Raw genomic sequence first — 12,643 nt, forward strand, 5'->3', positions numbered from 1 at the left:
CTTCTAGTGCTTTGTGGCACCTTGTGGTACAGCAGCTCAGAGCCTTGAATAATTAGAGAGTGGGGAGGAATGCAAAAATAACACCTGAACATGGCAAAAATAGAGATGGCGGCCAGGTCAGGGCGGCAGCCATGGGGTTGTGTGTGGATGAGGCATGGCACAGCTGCACTAGTTCTGTTCTGTGTTGAAGAATAAGTGCAGGAGGCAGAACATGTGGAGCATCCCTCAAAAGTTTCACTTACAAATGTTTCCGTGGATGACAAAGGAGTTCTTCCCTCTTCTTTTAGGGCTGTGTTGGGACCAAGCTGATGGGCATCTGGATCTTTTTGTTAAGGACTGTAAGGACCAGACTGCCAAGATCAGGCTGGATGGGCTCTGAGCACTGATGGAGATGTGGGTGTCCCTTTCAGTGCAGGGACCACAGGGCTTTTAAGGGTTCCTTCCAACTCAGATAATGTCTTGATCTATGACCTCTGTAAGAATGGGAGGCATCTCCTGGTATTTCCCAGCTAGGTGACAACCACTTTCCAGCTGCCAGAGGGGTTCCACCATTCAAACCACAGCGTAACCTTGGGCTGCGAGTTAGATTAAAATAACTAAATTTTGGCACGCTCCCGATTTGTCTTTTGTTAGACTTCTTAAAGCCTTGGAAAACATTTTCTTTTTTTTTTTTTTTTTTTTTTTTAATGAATTAAGAAGCCCCATTAAACGTTGAATCTAATTAGGAAAGACTAGGTGGGAGAATTCGTCAAATAGTTAAGTCAATACAGCAGAGTGTAATTGCTGTCGTTGCCTGCGGGGCTGAAGTTGATGGCCAGCATCGTTGGGTGGGTAACTCATGGAGACGGGAGGATCCCTTCTATATGGGATGCCATTGATTTCAATGCTCCTATCTGAGTCCTTGAGTGAGCAAAAAATATCGGCTTCTGCAATGCCCCACGGAAATGATAGGACAAAGGGGAAAGGTTTCAAACTAAGAGGGGTGATTTAGACTGGATATAAGGAAGAAGTTTGTACCATAAGGGCAGTGAGGCAGTGGCACAGGTTGCACGGAGAGGTGATGGTGTCCCATCCCTGCAGACAGCCAAGGTCAGGCTGGATGGGGCTGTGAGCACTGCTGGAGCTGTGGGTGTCCCTGTGCACTGCAGGGGAATTGGAATGGCTGGCCTTTAAGGATCCCTTCCAACTCAGATGGTTCTGTGACTCTATGAAGTGGCAGCGCACCATAGGGACCCACGAGCATCCCCTGCACACATCCTGCCCTACAGCCCTGACCTTGGGAACAGAAATATGGCTCTAACAATGACCCCAGGGTCTGTTCTGCCTGCCTGAGTGAGAGCTGCTCGGGATGCCCTCAGCCCCACAGAGCCCTTTGGTTGCTTCCAGGGATCTTATAGGGGAAATTGCCACCACCCACTGCCATGATGTGCGCTCCTTCTCCTTCCTGTTATTAAAATGCTTCTGTTCCACAGGGCAGTGAGTGCTCCTGTCTTGCAGTTCCTCAGCTACAGGGAAAAAAAACAAAAAAACAAAAAAAAACAAAAAAAACAACCACCGCATTTAGTTTGAAACAGCAGGGCAATTGGGAGAGTTCATTATATTGGATTAATTATGATAATTATCAGTAGAAGGGAGATAATTACCCTGTTTGTTGTCAAGAATAAGGTACAGTTGTAAGGGATGGGGGGGAGGGGGAGGGATGGGAGGGGCTGATTTTTGATTTTCCTTTGCAGAGAAATGCTTTCACCCAGCAAGAAGAGCAGGGGATGTGCTTGTCACCATCACCAGTCTGTGGTGGAGGTGGCCCAGAACGGTGACAGATGCTGCCCAGGGTGGCCCAACCGCTGTCTCCTGCCTCCAGGAAGGGGAAGCCGGCTTCTACAAGCATGGCTCCCAATGCAAATAGAAATGTAATTTAAAAATTAAATTTAAAATAAATATTACTTAAATATTAAAGAGAAGAAGTCATTTTTTAAATGGCCGGTGCGTTTCTCCGGAGCCCATGCGGGTGTGTTTAAACAAGACGCCGCCGAACATTTTCAATTTTTATCATCTGGGGGTATTTAAAAAAATGTTTCTCTACAAGGCAAGACTATCTACTTCACTGCTTCTTTCCCTGTTCTCTTAAGACGTTAATTTTATTGGGCTGCCCAAGGGTAGTGGCGTAGCAGTTAGACTTGTGAGATGAGGGATGGGAGATGGAGGGCCCCATGGTGCGCCAACGGGGCTCACATTTAGGACCACACGATGCTGGTAAAGAGGGAAGGCTCGGTCTCGCCCAGCACATATGCTCGCTGGTGATGCTCCCAGGTGATGCACGGGAGGGTGACCTCCGCCGTCGGGGGGACCCTCGGGGGGTAGGCGGGATGCCCCTCCACCCCCAGCCCTCCGGGATTGGGGACAGCAGGCGACAGGGGGCGCCGCGCCACCGCTCTTAGACCTGGGACAGCCCTACCCGGCCTCCTCCCCCCTCTCCCCCCTTTTTTGGGGGCAAATCCCCCTTTTCCCGGCGCGTCCCCGCCCTGAGGGCAGCCCCCCTGGGGTCTTCCCCTTCGCTTCCAGCCAGCCCCCATCTCCCCTAAATATGGGCGGGAGGAGGCGGGCTGCTTCTATCGCCGCGGCTATCGCGATAGGAGCCAGTTTCGTTTGGAGACGGCTCCCGAGGGCGTTGGGGCGAGGGGAAAAGCCCTCCGGCGAAACCCCTCGGTTGTTGGGTTTGTGTTAATGTTTAAAAGCTCCCGCTAACCTCGCCGAGCGGTGCTGGGGTTAATGCCGGGAGAGAACCCAAATAAATAACCGAGGGAAAAGGTCGGTGCCGCGCTGCCCCGCCTGGTGCCCGGGCAGGTAGGTACAGGGCGTACGGCGCGGGGAGGCCGGCAGCTCCGTGTCCCCCCACTGGGCGGGGGGGTGAAATACTGCGGGGCCGGGAGGTGTCGGGCACCCGGAGGGGGCTGCGCTTCCTCTCTGGAAGGAGGGAAGGAGAGAAGGAAGGAGGGAGGGACGGAGACAGCCGCTCCCCGACGGCTACACTCGAGCAGCGGCCGTGGGTCTGTCCGTAGGTGCGGAGCGGCGCTGCCCCGACGGAACCACCGGGCCCCGCTCCGGCTGCGTGTCCCCCGACGGCGCTGAGCCCGGCCCCGCCGCGCTCCCCTTTCCCAGCTCCCGCCTTCCCCTGCCCTTCCTGTTTGTTTTAGTTACGAAATTGTTGTAGGTACCTGAGGCAGAGCCGCGGGAAGGCATGAGGCAGAGCCGGGCCACGGCCGGGAGGAAGGCGGCCTGAGGCCGAGCAGCCGCGGGGAGAAAGGTGCGTGCGGCTCGGGGGGCTGCGGCCGTCGGGGGGGGGACCGGGGGACCGCTCGCTTTGGGAGGGGACACCTCCCGTCGGAGTGCGGTTGGAATGGGGGTCCCGTAGGACCCCTCCCGTTGCTGGGGGCGGGGGGAGACGCGAGGGGGTTCCGGGAGCCGCGCCGGGGTGCGGGTCGGGGGGCCGCGGAGCAGCCGCTCCCGCCTAGGTGTGAGCTGATTATTCAAATGGGCAGCCGAGGACCTGGGGATTGGAGGCTCGCCCGGCCGCTCCGTGCTATATCACTCGGGCACCCACGTCACTGCAGCACTTGTACTCCTCTTCCTCCCTCCTCCTCTTCTTCCTCCCTCCTCCCTCCTCCTCCTCCTCCTCCTCCTCCTCCTCCTCCTCCGGCTCCTCCATCGCCTCCGGGCGACTCTTCGCCGCGAAGCGCTGCGGAAACCCACCCAAGGAGCGGCGGCGAAAAAAAACCCCGGCCCCGGCGGTGCCCCCTCCCTTCCTCCCTCCCTCCTCTTCCTCCTCCTCCAGCGGCTCCGACGGAGGGAGAGCGGCAGAGGGGAGGGAGGGCTGGCGACTTTTTTTTTTTTTTTTTTTTTTTTTTGGATTGCTCTCTCTCTCTCTCTCTCTCTCTGCGTCGTCGTTTGTTGTGTCTGTTAAATTTTAAACTGCCATGCACTCCACTTCCAGTATGCTGGGAGCGGTGAAAATGGAAGGCCATGAGCACACGGACTGGAGCAACTACTACGGGGAGCCCGAGGTAAGGGGGGAGCCGGGCGGCCCGATCCCAGCGCCGGGATCCTGGGGGGAAACCTCAACTTTGTCACCAAATATTCTCGAGGCGCCGAACCGCGGCCGGGGAGCAGCGGGGGGGGGGGACGGGGGACAGCGGGGCCGGGCCCCCCCGGGAGCGATCGGGGCTGCCGGGCAGCGATTCGCGTTTTTTCCTTTCCCCCTACCCTCCCCCCCCCGCACCCCCCACCCAAGGTATTTTTCTCGCTTTGCGCGGGGCTGTCGCTTTTCCTCCAGTTCAGATTCTCCGAGCTCGCTGCAATCCCGACTTTTTCAATATCTAAATTTGGGTTCTTTTTTTTTTTTTTTTTTCGTTAATGAGAGATTCAACACCCCCCCACCTCCCGCCGATGCCCCCCGGGGGTTTAACCCTTCCCACCCTGGTGCTGCGGGGACTCCCTCGGGCTGGGTTGGGGGTGCCCTACTTGGAAACTGCTCTCATTTCCAATCCTCCCAAATCTCCCTTCTCTTTCTCGTTTGTCCCCTCAGAGCTACTCCTCAGTGAGCAACATGAACGCGGGGCTGGGCATGAACAGCATGAACACGTACATGACCATGTCGGCCATGAGCACCACGGCCAACATGACGGCAGCCACCTCCATGAACATGTCCTACGCCAACACGGGCATGAGCCCTTCGCTCGCTGGCATGTCCCCAGGTGCGGGGGCCATGGCCGGCATGGGCTCGGCCGGCGTGGCGGGGATGGGTGCCCACCTGAGCCCCAGCATGAGCCCCATGGGAGGCCAAGCGGGCTCTATGAACGCCCTGGCCCCCTACACCAACATGAATTCCATGAGCCCCATCTACGGGCAATCCAACCTCAACCGTTCGCGGGACCCCAAGACGTACCGGCGGAGCTACACGCACGCCAAGCCCCCCTACTCCTACATCTCGCTCATCACCATGGCCATCCAGCAGTCTCCCAACAAGATGCTGACGCTGAGCGAGATCTACCAGTGGATCATGGACCTCTTCCCCTTCTACCGCCAGAACCAGCAGCGTTGGCAGAACAGCATCCGCCACTCGCTTTCCTTCAACGACTGCTTCCTCAAGGTGCCCCGCTCCCCAGACAAGCCGGGCAAAGGCTCCTTCTGGACGCTGCACCCCGACTCGGGCAACATGTTTGAGAACGGCTGCTACCTGCGGCGCCAGAAGCGCTTCAAGTGTGAGAAGCAGCTGGCGACCAAGGACGGCGGCGGGGGCAAGAAGGGGCCGGGGCAGCCCCCCAGCCAACCCCTGGGAGAGGGCAGCTCCTCGGGGGGCTCCGAGGGCTCGGCGGGCGCCGAGTCACCGGCGAGTGCCTCGCCGTGCCGGGACCACAAGCGTGCCCTGGCCGAGCTGAAGGGTGCGGCGGCGGGGCCGAGCCCCGGGGAGCCGTCGGCGGCCTCTCCAGCTCAGCACCTGCTGGCCCCGCCGCACGCCGGGCTGCCCCACGACGCCCACCTCAAGCCCGAGCACCACTACGCCTTCAACCACCCCTTCTCCATCAACAACCTGATGTCGTCCTCCGAGCAGCAGCACCACCACCACCCTCACCACCATCACCACCCCTCGCACAAAATGGACCTCAAGGCCTACGAGCAGGTGATGCACTACTCGGGCTACGCCTCGCCCGTGCCCGCCAGCCTGGCCATGGGGCCCGTAACGAACAAAAACCCATTGGAGTCCTCCCCTTTGGCCGGAGAGACTTCTTACTACCAAGGTGTGTATTCCCGGCCCATCATGAACTCCTCCTAAAGGCAAAGGGGGAAAAAAAAAAAACCCTGCCCCACACGGTCCCCTAGCAGCGTGATGGACTGTGAGCGCTGCCGAGCACGGTACCTACCCATATAGCTATCTATCTATTTTTTGTTTTGTTCCCTGCTGGCTCCAGGTGGTTGCATCCACTCGGGGAGCAGCAGGGCGCACCTCGTGTGCCACCCCCTAACCCTGACCCTGCGGTCCCCTCGGTTTGCCTTGCGGGGTGGTTCAGTTTGGTGGGAGGGGGGTGTAGGGGAAAGGGATTTTTCTGTTGGGGCTGGTTTATTATTTTTTTTTCGTTGTCGTCGTTGCAAGGAGGTCTAAATATATCTATTTTTTTGTGTGGAAGTGATGAGGAAAAGGAAACAAAAACAAAAACAAACAGACAAAAAAGGACGCAAAGAAAATGAAGCCCTCGTTTGGTGGGAAATCCATGCGAGTTTGGGATCTGAGGATGGAAAGTCTTGTAAAATTGTACAAAGGGGGAGGGAAAAAAAAAAAAAAGAAAACGGAAAAAAAAAAAAAGCGGAAAAAAAAAAAAAGTCAGGATAGATCGTTGTAATTGAAACAAACGCTTGATGTTACCGGGAGAGTAAACTACTTGGATCTGATTAATTTATCGTTTCTGTATGCTTTATTTATGGCTTATAAATGTGTATTCTGGTAGCGACTAGCCAGGTTGCCACAGAACTCTATTAAAGTGTTATTGGCGGTTTTTTTCCCCCTGCATTCTCTGTTCTGCCGGGATTCGCCCTCCTCCTTCCCCGGCCGTGCGGACCCGACGGTGCGGCCGTGCCGCTCCCGGCCCCTTTTTCCCACCCGCTGCCCTCGGAAGGACTGGCCGAAGCGCACCCAGCGCGGGGGGGGGCTCGGGGGGAGGCAGCGATGAAAGCCATCCCAAGGATGGGAGCGGGGGTCCCCGTGGAGACGGGACGGTGGGCAGCGGGGATGCGCCGCCGCGCTCGCTCTGCCGTCGGGGCGGCAAAGCGCACGGCTGGGACCGCTAAAAGAGCGGAGTCTGGACGGTATTAACCACGGGGGTCGGGAGGACGGCCTCGCCGGGAGCGGTGCGACCAGAGGAACGCTGCTTCTTTCTGCCCTAAAGCCCTCCCGGCCGCTCGCAGCCCCACGGCCCGGGCAGCGGAACCCGTCCCGAGGCGGTGCTGTCATTTCTTCCCCCCTTTCCGTGCCCGTTTTCACAACCACTTGTTGTTTTTCCCACGCCGTTTACGGCCGTCGTAGATGTTGCTTTCCGAAATAACATTCAAATCCTTCTTAAAATTCCGCTTTGTCCGCGGGTAGAGAAAAGGGGACAGGGAACGGGGGAGGCGGAGAGGGTGAGAAGGAGGGGGTGAAGGGGGGGGGGAGAAAGGAAAAAAAAAAAAAAGAAAGAAAAAACAATGAAAAAAACCCTCCCAAAAACAAACCGGGGATCCAGGCAGCAATCTGTCTGTCTCTATACGGCAAGGACACACACGTTGTGAAGCGAGGCGTGCAATGTGTTTCATTAGCACATAAAAGGCTCCCGCGGGGACGGAGCACGGGCGCGGGGTGACACCGCTTTGGGGACGCGGCAGCGGCCGATCCGGAGTTGGCATCAACGGTGGCACTCGGGGCCTTCAGCTCTTGGTCAATGATTGTCGCTTTTTTTTTTTTCTTCATTGTTTTCCTCAGCCCTCTTTAATTCGCTGCGATTTCGTGGTCGAGTTTCCCTCCCGCCGCCCGCCGAAACGCGAGGGTGGGAGAAAGAAAAAAGGAAAAAGGGAGAAATACAAAGGGCCGCGCTCTCCCTTCCATCTCTCCCTTTGCACCCCATCGCTTTTTTTCTCTCCCCCCCCCCACACACACACCCCGCACATCCCACCCCGTCCTCCTGCAAGTGCATTCTGCCGCTGCCGGTTTAAGCAACCGTGAGCTGTGAATAAACAAAGTCAGTAAACAAAAAAAAAAAAGAAAAAAGAAAAAAAAAAAAGAAAAAAAAAAGGGGGGTGGGGGGGGGAATCTAGATCCAAATTCCAGGAGGGTAAACTTTCAACACCACGTCATACTTCAGCAAATTTACACAGATATTATATTGCGTCCCTTTCCTTCCCCCCCCCCCATCCCCTCCGCTTCCTCCCCCCCTCGCCCCCCCCTCCCCCCCCCCCCCCCGCGCTTCTCCTTTTGAGCCATTGTGCTTAACTGAATTTTATAAAGCTGATCGATATCTTGGTAAAATATTCATTTTTAAACTAGCGGCCAGCGAAATCTTTGCTTTGTGCTAAAGTCAACAGCCGCCCGCTTGCGGCTCCCATAAATGCGGGGATGCTCCCGGCTCCCGCAGAGCGGGCGCGGCGGCGCGGGGCGCAGGTAGGTGACACCCTCAGCTCTTCCCCTTCTCCTCCTTCTTTGCGTTTGTCACCTCCGGCTGCCCACCGCTGTCATCCCCCCCCCCAACCCCCCCAACCTCCCCCCCGGGCCCGCGGGAGGTGAGAGGGGCGCATGGGGCACAGAGGGAACGGCGGTTCCGTCCCGGTTTTGGGGTGCGCTGTGGAACGGACCCCGTTGAGGAGACGGGATTGAGGAGGGGGACTTGGGGTCCGAGGGGGGATCCCAGTGCGGGAGCGGGGTGAGGACGGGTCGGGATGCGGGTGCGGCTGGCCGCAGCCTTTCAGCTGGCTGCCGAGGGCTCGAGTCGTTGTGGGGCCGTCGGAGAAGGAACGGGGACGCACGGGACCCGAACCGCGCGCATCTTTCTGCTTTTCTTTCCTTTATTTTGTTGTTTGTTTGTTTGTTTTCCTTTCCCTTTTTCTTTCCCCCTCTTTCTGTGCGTTATTCCGTTGTCCTCCCCGGCTCCGCGGCGCTTTTTCGTTCCTCTCTCCGAGCGGCATTTCTCCCGTGTCCGTGTCACGGGGAAACGCCGCTGCCGGTGCCACAGGCGGTCCCCGTCCCCGCGTGGGCAAGAACCGAAAGGAAAAAGACCCCCATCCTCATTTTCTCGTTGGCAACGCGGCGAAAAAGAGGAAAACGGGCGTTTAACGGTGCCGGGGCTCGGCCGCTGGGCACGAACACGAGTGGCGTCACCCACGCGGTGACTCGGGAAGGAGACGTCTCTCGAAGCCCACGGAGAACGGGAGCGGGCTGTGCACGCGTGTCCCATTTCCCGTGCCAGGTTCCGGCTCCCGAACGAGCGGATGCCCGGGCAGTGCCGGGCTCTGGGGTACAGCACTCGCCAATGACCTCTCACCGAACTCGTGTCGCCGTTCGGGGAGGGGACACGCGTGGGAACGGCCCGGGAACGGCTCACCTCCCGGCCACGGGCAGCCCCAGCCCGGCGGGAGCGGGGCTGCACTCCGCGACCTTCCTTTACTCGTTATTCGTGCTGTATCGCTGTTAATATATATATACAGGTAGATAGATAGATAGCCTATAGAACACCCGAGCATCCCCAGCCTGCTCCGAGCCCTCCCAGCCGCATTTTCCCGCTGCCAGCTCCTCAGAAAGAGCAGCGCGTTAAGCTCCGCTTCCAACCTTTCATTCCCACTGATCTATTTAAATATATATATAATTTCTATTTATTATTATTGTTTTTTTTTAATTTGACTTTCGGGGAGACCGAGAGGCATTCGAACGCCCCGAGGACGAAGCCTCGTACCCGGGCGGCAGAAGGACTCCCCACCCAATCCGCCACCAAAGCCGGCGACAAGCGGCCGGACGGGCAGTCACTGTCGCTGTCACTGTCGGGGTTCCTCCCGCTCCCCTCCGGGCGACTTTCCCAGCTCACAGCCTCGATCCGAAGGCGAACTCAGCCCCGCATCGGCTCGCCGTGTTGGCCGATGTATTTCTTTTTTTCCGACTTCCCCTCCGCTGCGGGGAGGGGTTGGAGGAGGAGGGGGGGAGCGGGGGGGTGCAAAGGCACTTCTTTAATTGTCCGGGCCCCTAATGACATGCAGAGATGGCTCAAAGGCAGCGGACATCAAAGCGCAAAGGGATGGCACGTCGGGCAGGAGAGCCGCTCTGCCCCGCTTGCCAAAAGGACATCTCCTGCCCCAAACCGCCCCGAAGGTTTCTGCTGCCGAGCGGTGCGGCCAGGCGGCCCCGGCAGGATTGTATGCAAAAGCGGTCGGTGGGGATCCTAAAAAAAACCGGACAGCTCAGGGTGAGATGAGTCTAATTATTGCTGGTTCTAAAAAGAGCTGGAACACCCAAGTAGGGCTTAACTCGTCTCCTGGGAAACTGATGGAGACCTATTTTACAAGCTGTAATTCTGCTTTAGACTATTGCAGGCTAAAGGCAGTTGACACTATCCTCTTTCTTCTAGAAATAGTCCTAATCCTATATTTCGGCCGGGGAAAGTCCGCTTCTGCTCCACACTAGATTAATCCAGAAACCACATAAAACCAGGTAGGGAAGAGGATGGAAAAGGGGAGGAGGAAAATCGTTCGAAGTTTGTTACCTCTGCCCTGCCTAACCTTCAAAAGAGTAAATAGCGAAGGATGATGCAGAGTCTGCCGGCTCCTTATTTACGGGACAGCTAAAAACGGGGCTTTGGGTGTCGGCGGGAGAGGATTGGGGTTTATTTTTTTGCTCTCTCGCTGCGGTCGTCTCTCAGCGAAATATTTCTCCTCTCCGACGGAACCCGGGGGAGGCGGGGTGGCTCTGGGCGAGAAGAATCTGTTCCCTATTTCTTTTTACTGGGGAAAGAAAAAAAAAAAAAAAGTAAAAAAAGAAGAAAAAAAAATAAAATAGAGTGCCCCGAGTTTTCCCGCAGCCCCGGCTGGGCCGACGGACTTGATGTTTTATTCCTATTAAATCGCCACGCGTGGAAAATGCGACAGTTTTGAGACGGGGAGGACCAGGAGAATGGGGTTGTTTCCCCCCAGGGTGGGGGATATGGGGAACCAAGGGGGGACGCGATGCCCAGAGAGGCGCAAAACCCGGCCCTAAGTGTAAAGGGTTGAGGCACAGGGATGCGAATCGGGACGGGAGGATGGGGAAAAGCCGCAGCCAGCGTGGGATGCGGCTCCGGGATGGTGAATGGATGGAGAGGTGGACGGAAGGACGGAAGGATGAAGGAAAGGATGGATGGAGGAAGGGAAGGAGGGGTGGGTGTTATATTTGTAGGTGCAGCTGGGTGTAAAATTGAATTAAAAAAAGAAAAAAGTAAAAAAAACCTCAACTTATGAGATGGGGGTGAGGGGTCCTGGAGGTCCCGCACTGCCGCTGGCCACTTTCCCAAGCAGAAATGTGGGATGGGGGGTTTCCCCCTGCCTGGGGCAGCGCAGGGCAGCGAACGGAGCGGGCAGCGCTTCTGTCACTGGGACTTCTTTTCCCTTTTCTTTTTCATGCTTTCCTTTTCTGTCTCTCTCATCATCTGTTGTTGTTTTATTTCTTCCTTTCCCTCCTTTTTTTTTTTTTTTTTTTTTTTTTTTTTTCCCGTTTCTTTTCCTTTCTTTCATTCTCTTCTCCTTTCTTTCTCTCTCCTTTTTCCTCCCCCATTTCTTCTCCTCACTTTTCCTTTTATTCCCTCATTTCCTCTTTCCTTCCCCCTCTTTTTTTTTTTTCCTCCGTTCCTTCCATTTCTCACACTTCTTTCCTATTTCTTTTTTAATTTCATTTCCCCTTCCCCCCCCCTCCCCCCCCTCCCCCCCGACTTTTTCCCCTTTCTCCTCTTCTCCCTCCCCTTTTTTCCTCTCTATTTTTTACCCTTCTATCCCCAACTCTAACACCCCCCTTGCCGGACAGGGCAGGGATCAGGGACCGGCTCTAGCAGCCAGGCGAGGCCGGCAACTTGCAGGTAGCCCCGGGGATGGGCGAGGGCAGGGGGGGACGACACCGGCTCAGCTCCCTCCTGCCAGGGCCGGGCGTTCAGAACGCCTTCCTGCTTTCGCCCAAACGGGCCCTGCTCTTTGCAAAGCGGGCGGCAAGAAAGCCCTCGACGTGCCGTTTACCTTAGGGATTTCTGCAGCCGGAGCCTTGCTGCTGCCAGCAACCTGCCTGCACCGTCAGTGCAAGAACAGCTGGGACAGGACTGAGTTCTGACAGGTTTTTCACTCACACAAGCAACACAAAGATTGAAGCTCTCCTTTGCCTGGCTGGAAAGCAGACAACTACTCCAGCGCCCAGCAGTGATTCCCCTTCTCACCCCATCGCCCAGCAGGGGTTTCCCTTCCCACCCCACCACCGACGGCACCAACACTGAAGGAGGTTGGGGACCCTGAGATGCTTTGCAGCCTCCTGCACGGCGGGGAAGCAGCCTGTGGTGTGTGTGCACTTGCACTCACCTTCACCGCCCTTTCTTGATTTTAATAACAGCACGGGGGATCAGTGTCAAGGACAGATGGGGCCAACCTCTGAGCCGTGCTGAGCGTGCTGCTGCCGTGTGTGCGTCCCCTATGAAACCCCAGATCCCCATCTCTGATTGCCTCTTTGTGTCTGTACTTGTGTGCAATACCTGCGTTACGCTTCAGTAGGCTCGGGAACGGGCAGAAGTGCTATCTCTGCCTCGAGGATATTTGAGAAGATGCTTTTCTGGGATGGATCCTTTTAGGAAAAAAAATAAATTGTTAAAACACTTCGGGAAAGCTGAAGAATGAATGAATTTGTGGAGCTTTCTGAGGGATGCACATCGGTGCCATCCTAAAGGTGAACTCTCATCCCACCCTGCAGGATCCTGGCAATTGCTATCCAGCACTGAGCCATGCTACAGTGTTCTGGTCCGCCAAGGCATCCCTCCCTTTGCTGTTGCTCTGCACTACTGCAAAATTACAGACTGCAGATGGGGGGCTGAAACCAGCAGCTCTGCTTCAGGGAGGCAGTGGGATGGGGCAG

At 56.5% G+C, this 12,643-nt stretch overlaps 1 protein-coding gene across 3 annotated transcripts; it reads left to right on the forward strand.

Moving 5' to 3' along the window:
• Window positions 1-2,746: 2,746 nt before the first annotated feature.
• FOXA2 (forkhead box A2) lies at window positions 2,747-6,253 on the forward strand. 3 transcript variants are annotated; one of them, XM_090134589.1, is made up of 4 exons: window positions 2,747-2,844; window positions 3,212-3,304; window positions 3,992-4,061; window positions 4,583-6,253. In XM_090134589.1, exons 3-4 carry the CDS (start codon window positions 3,993-3,995, stop codon window positions 5,828-5,830), a joined length of 1,317 nt encoding a protein of 438 aa, XP_089990715.1. In that variant the 5' UTR covers window positions 2,747-2,844; window positions 3,212-3,304; window position 3,992; the 3' UTR covers window positions 5,831-6,253. The 3 variants fall into 3 exon arrangements, with proteins under 3 accessions (XP_089990715.1, XP_089990716.1, XP_031453655.1); XM_090134590.1 differs by lacking the exon at window positions 2,747-2,844 and adding an exon at window positions 2,899-3,059; XM_031597795.2 differs by lacking the exons at window positions 2,747-2,844; window positions 3,212-3,304 and having other exon boundaries at window positions 3,975-4,061.
• Window positions 6,254-12,643: the final 6,390 nt, after the last annotated feature.

The sequence above is a fragment of the Phasianus colchicus genome, chromosome 2 (genome assembly GCF_987193195.1).
Source record: "Phasianus colchicus chromosome 2, bPhaCol1.hap1.1, whole genome shotgun sequence".
In the NCBI taxonomy this organism is placed as follows: Eukaryota; Metazoa; Chordata; class Aves; order Galliformes; family Phasianidae; genus Phasianus; species Phasianus colchicus.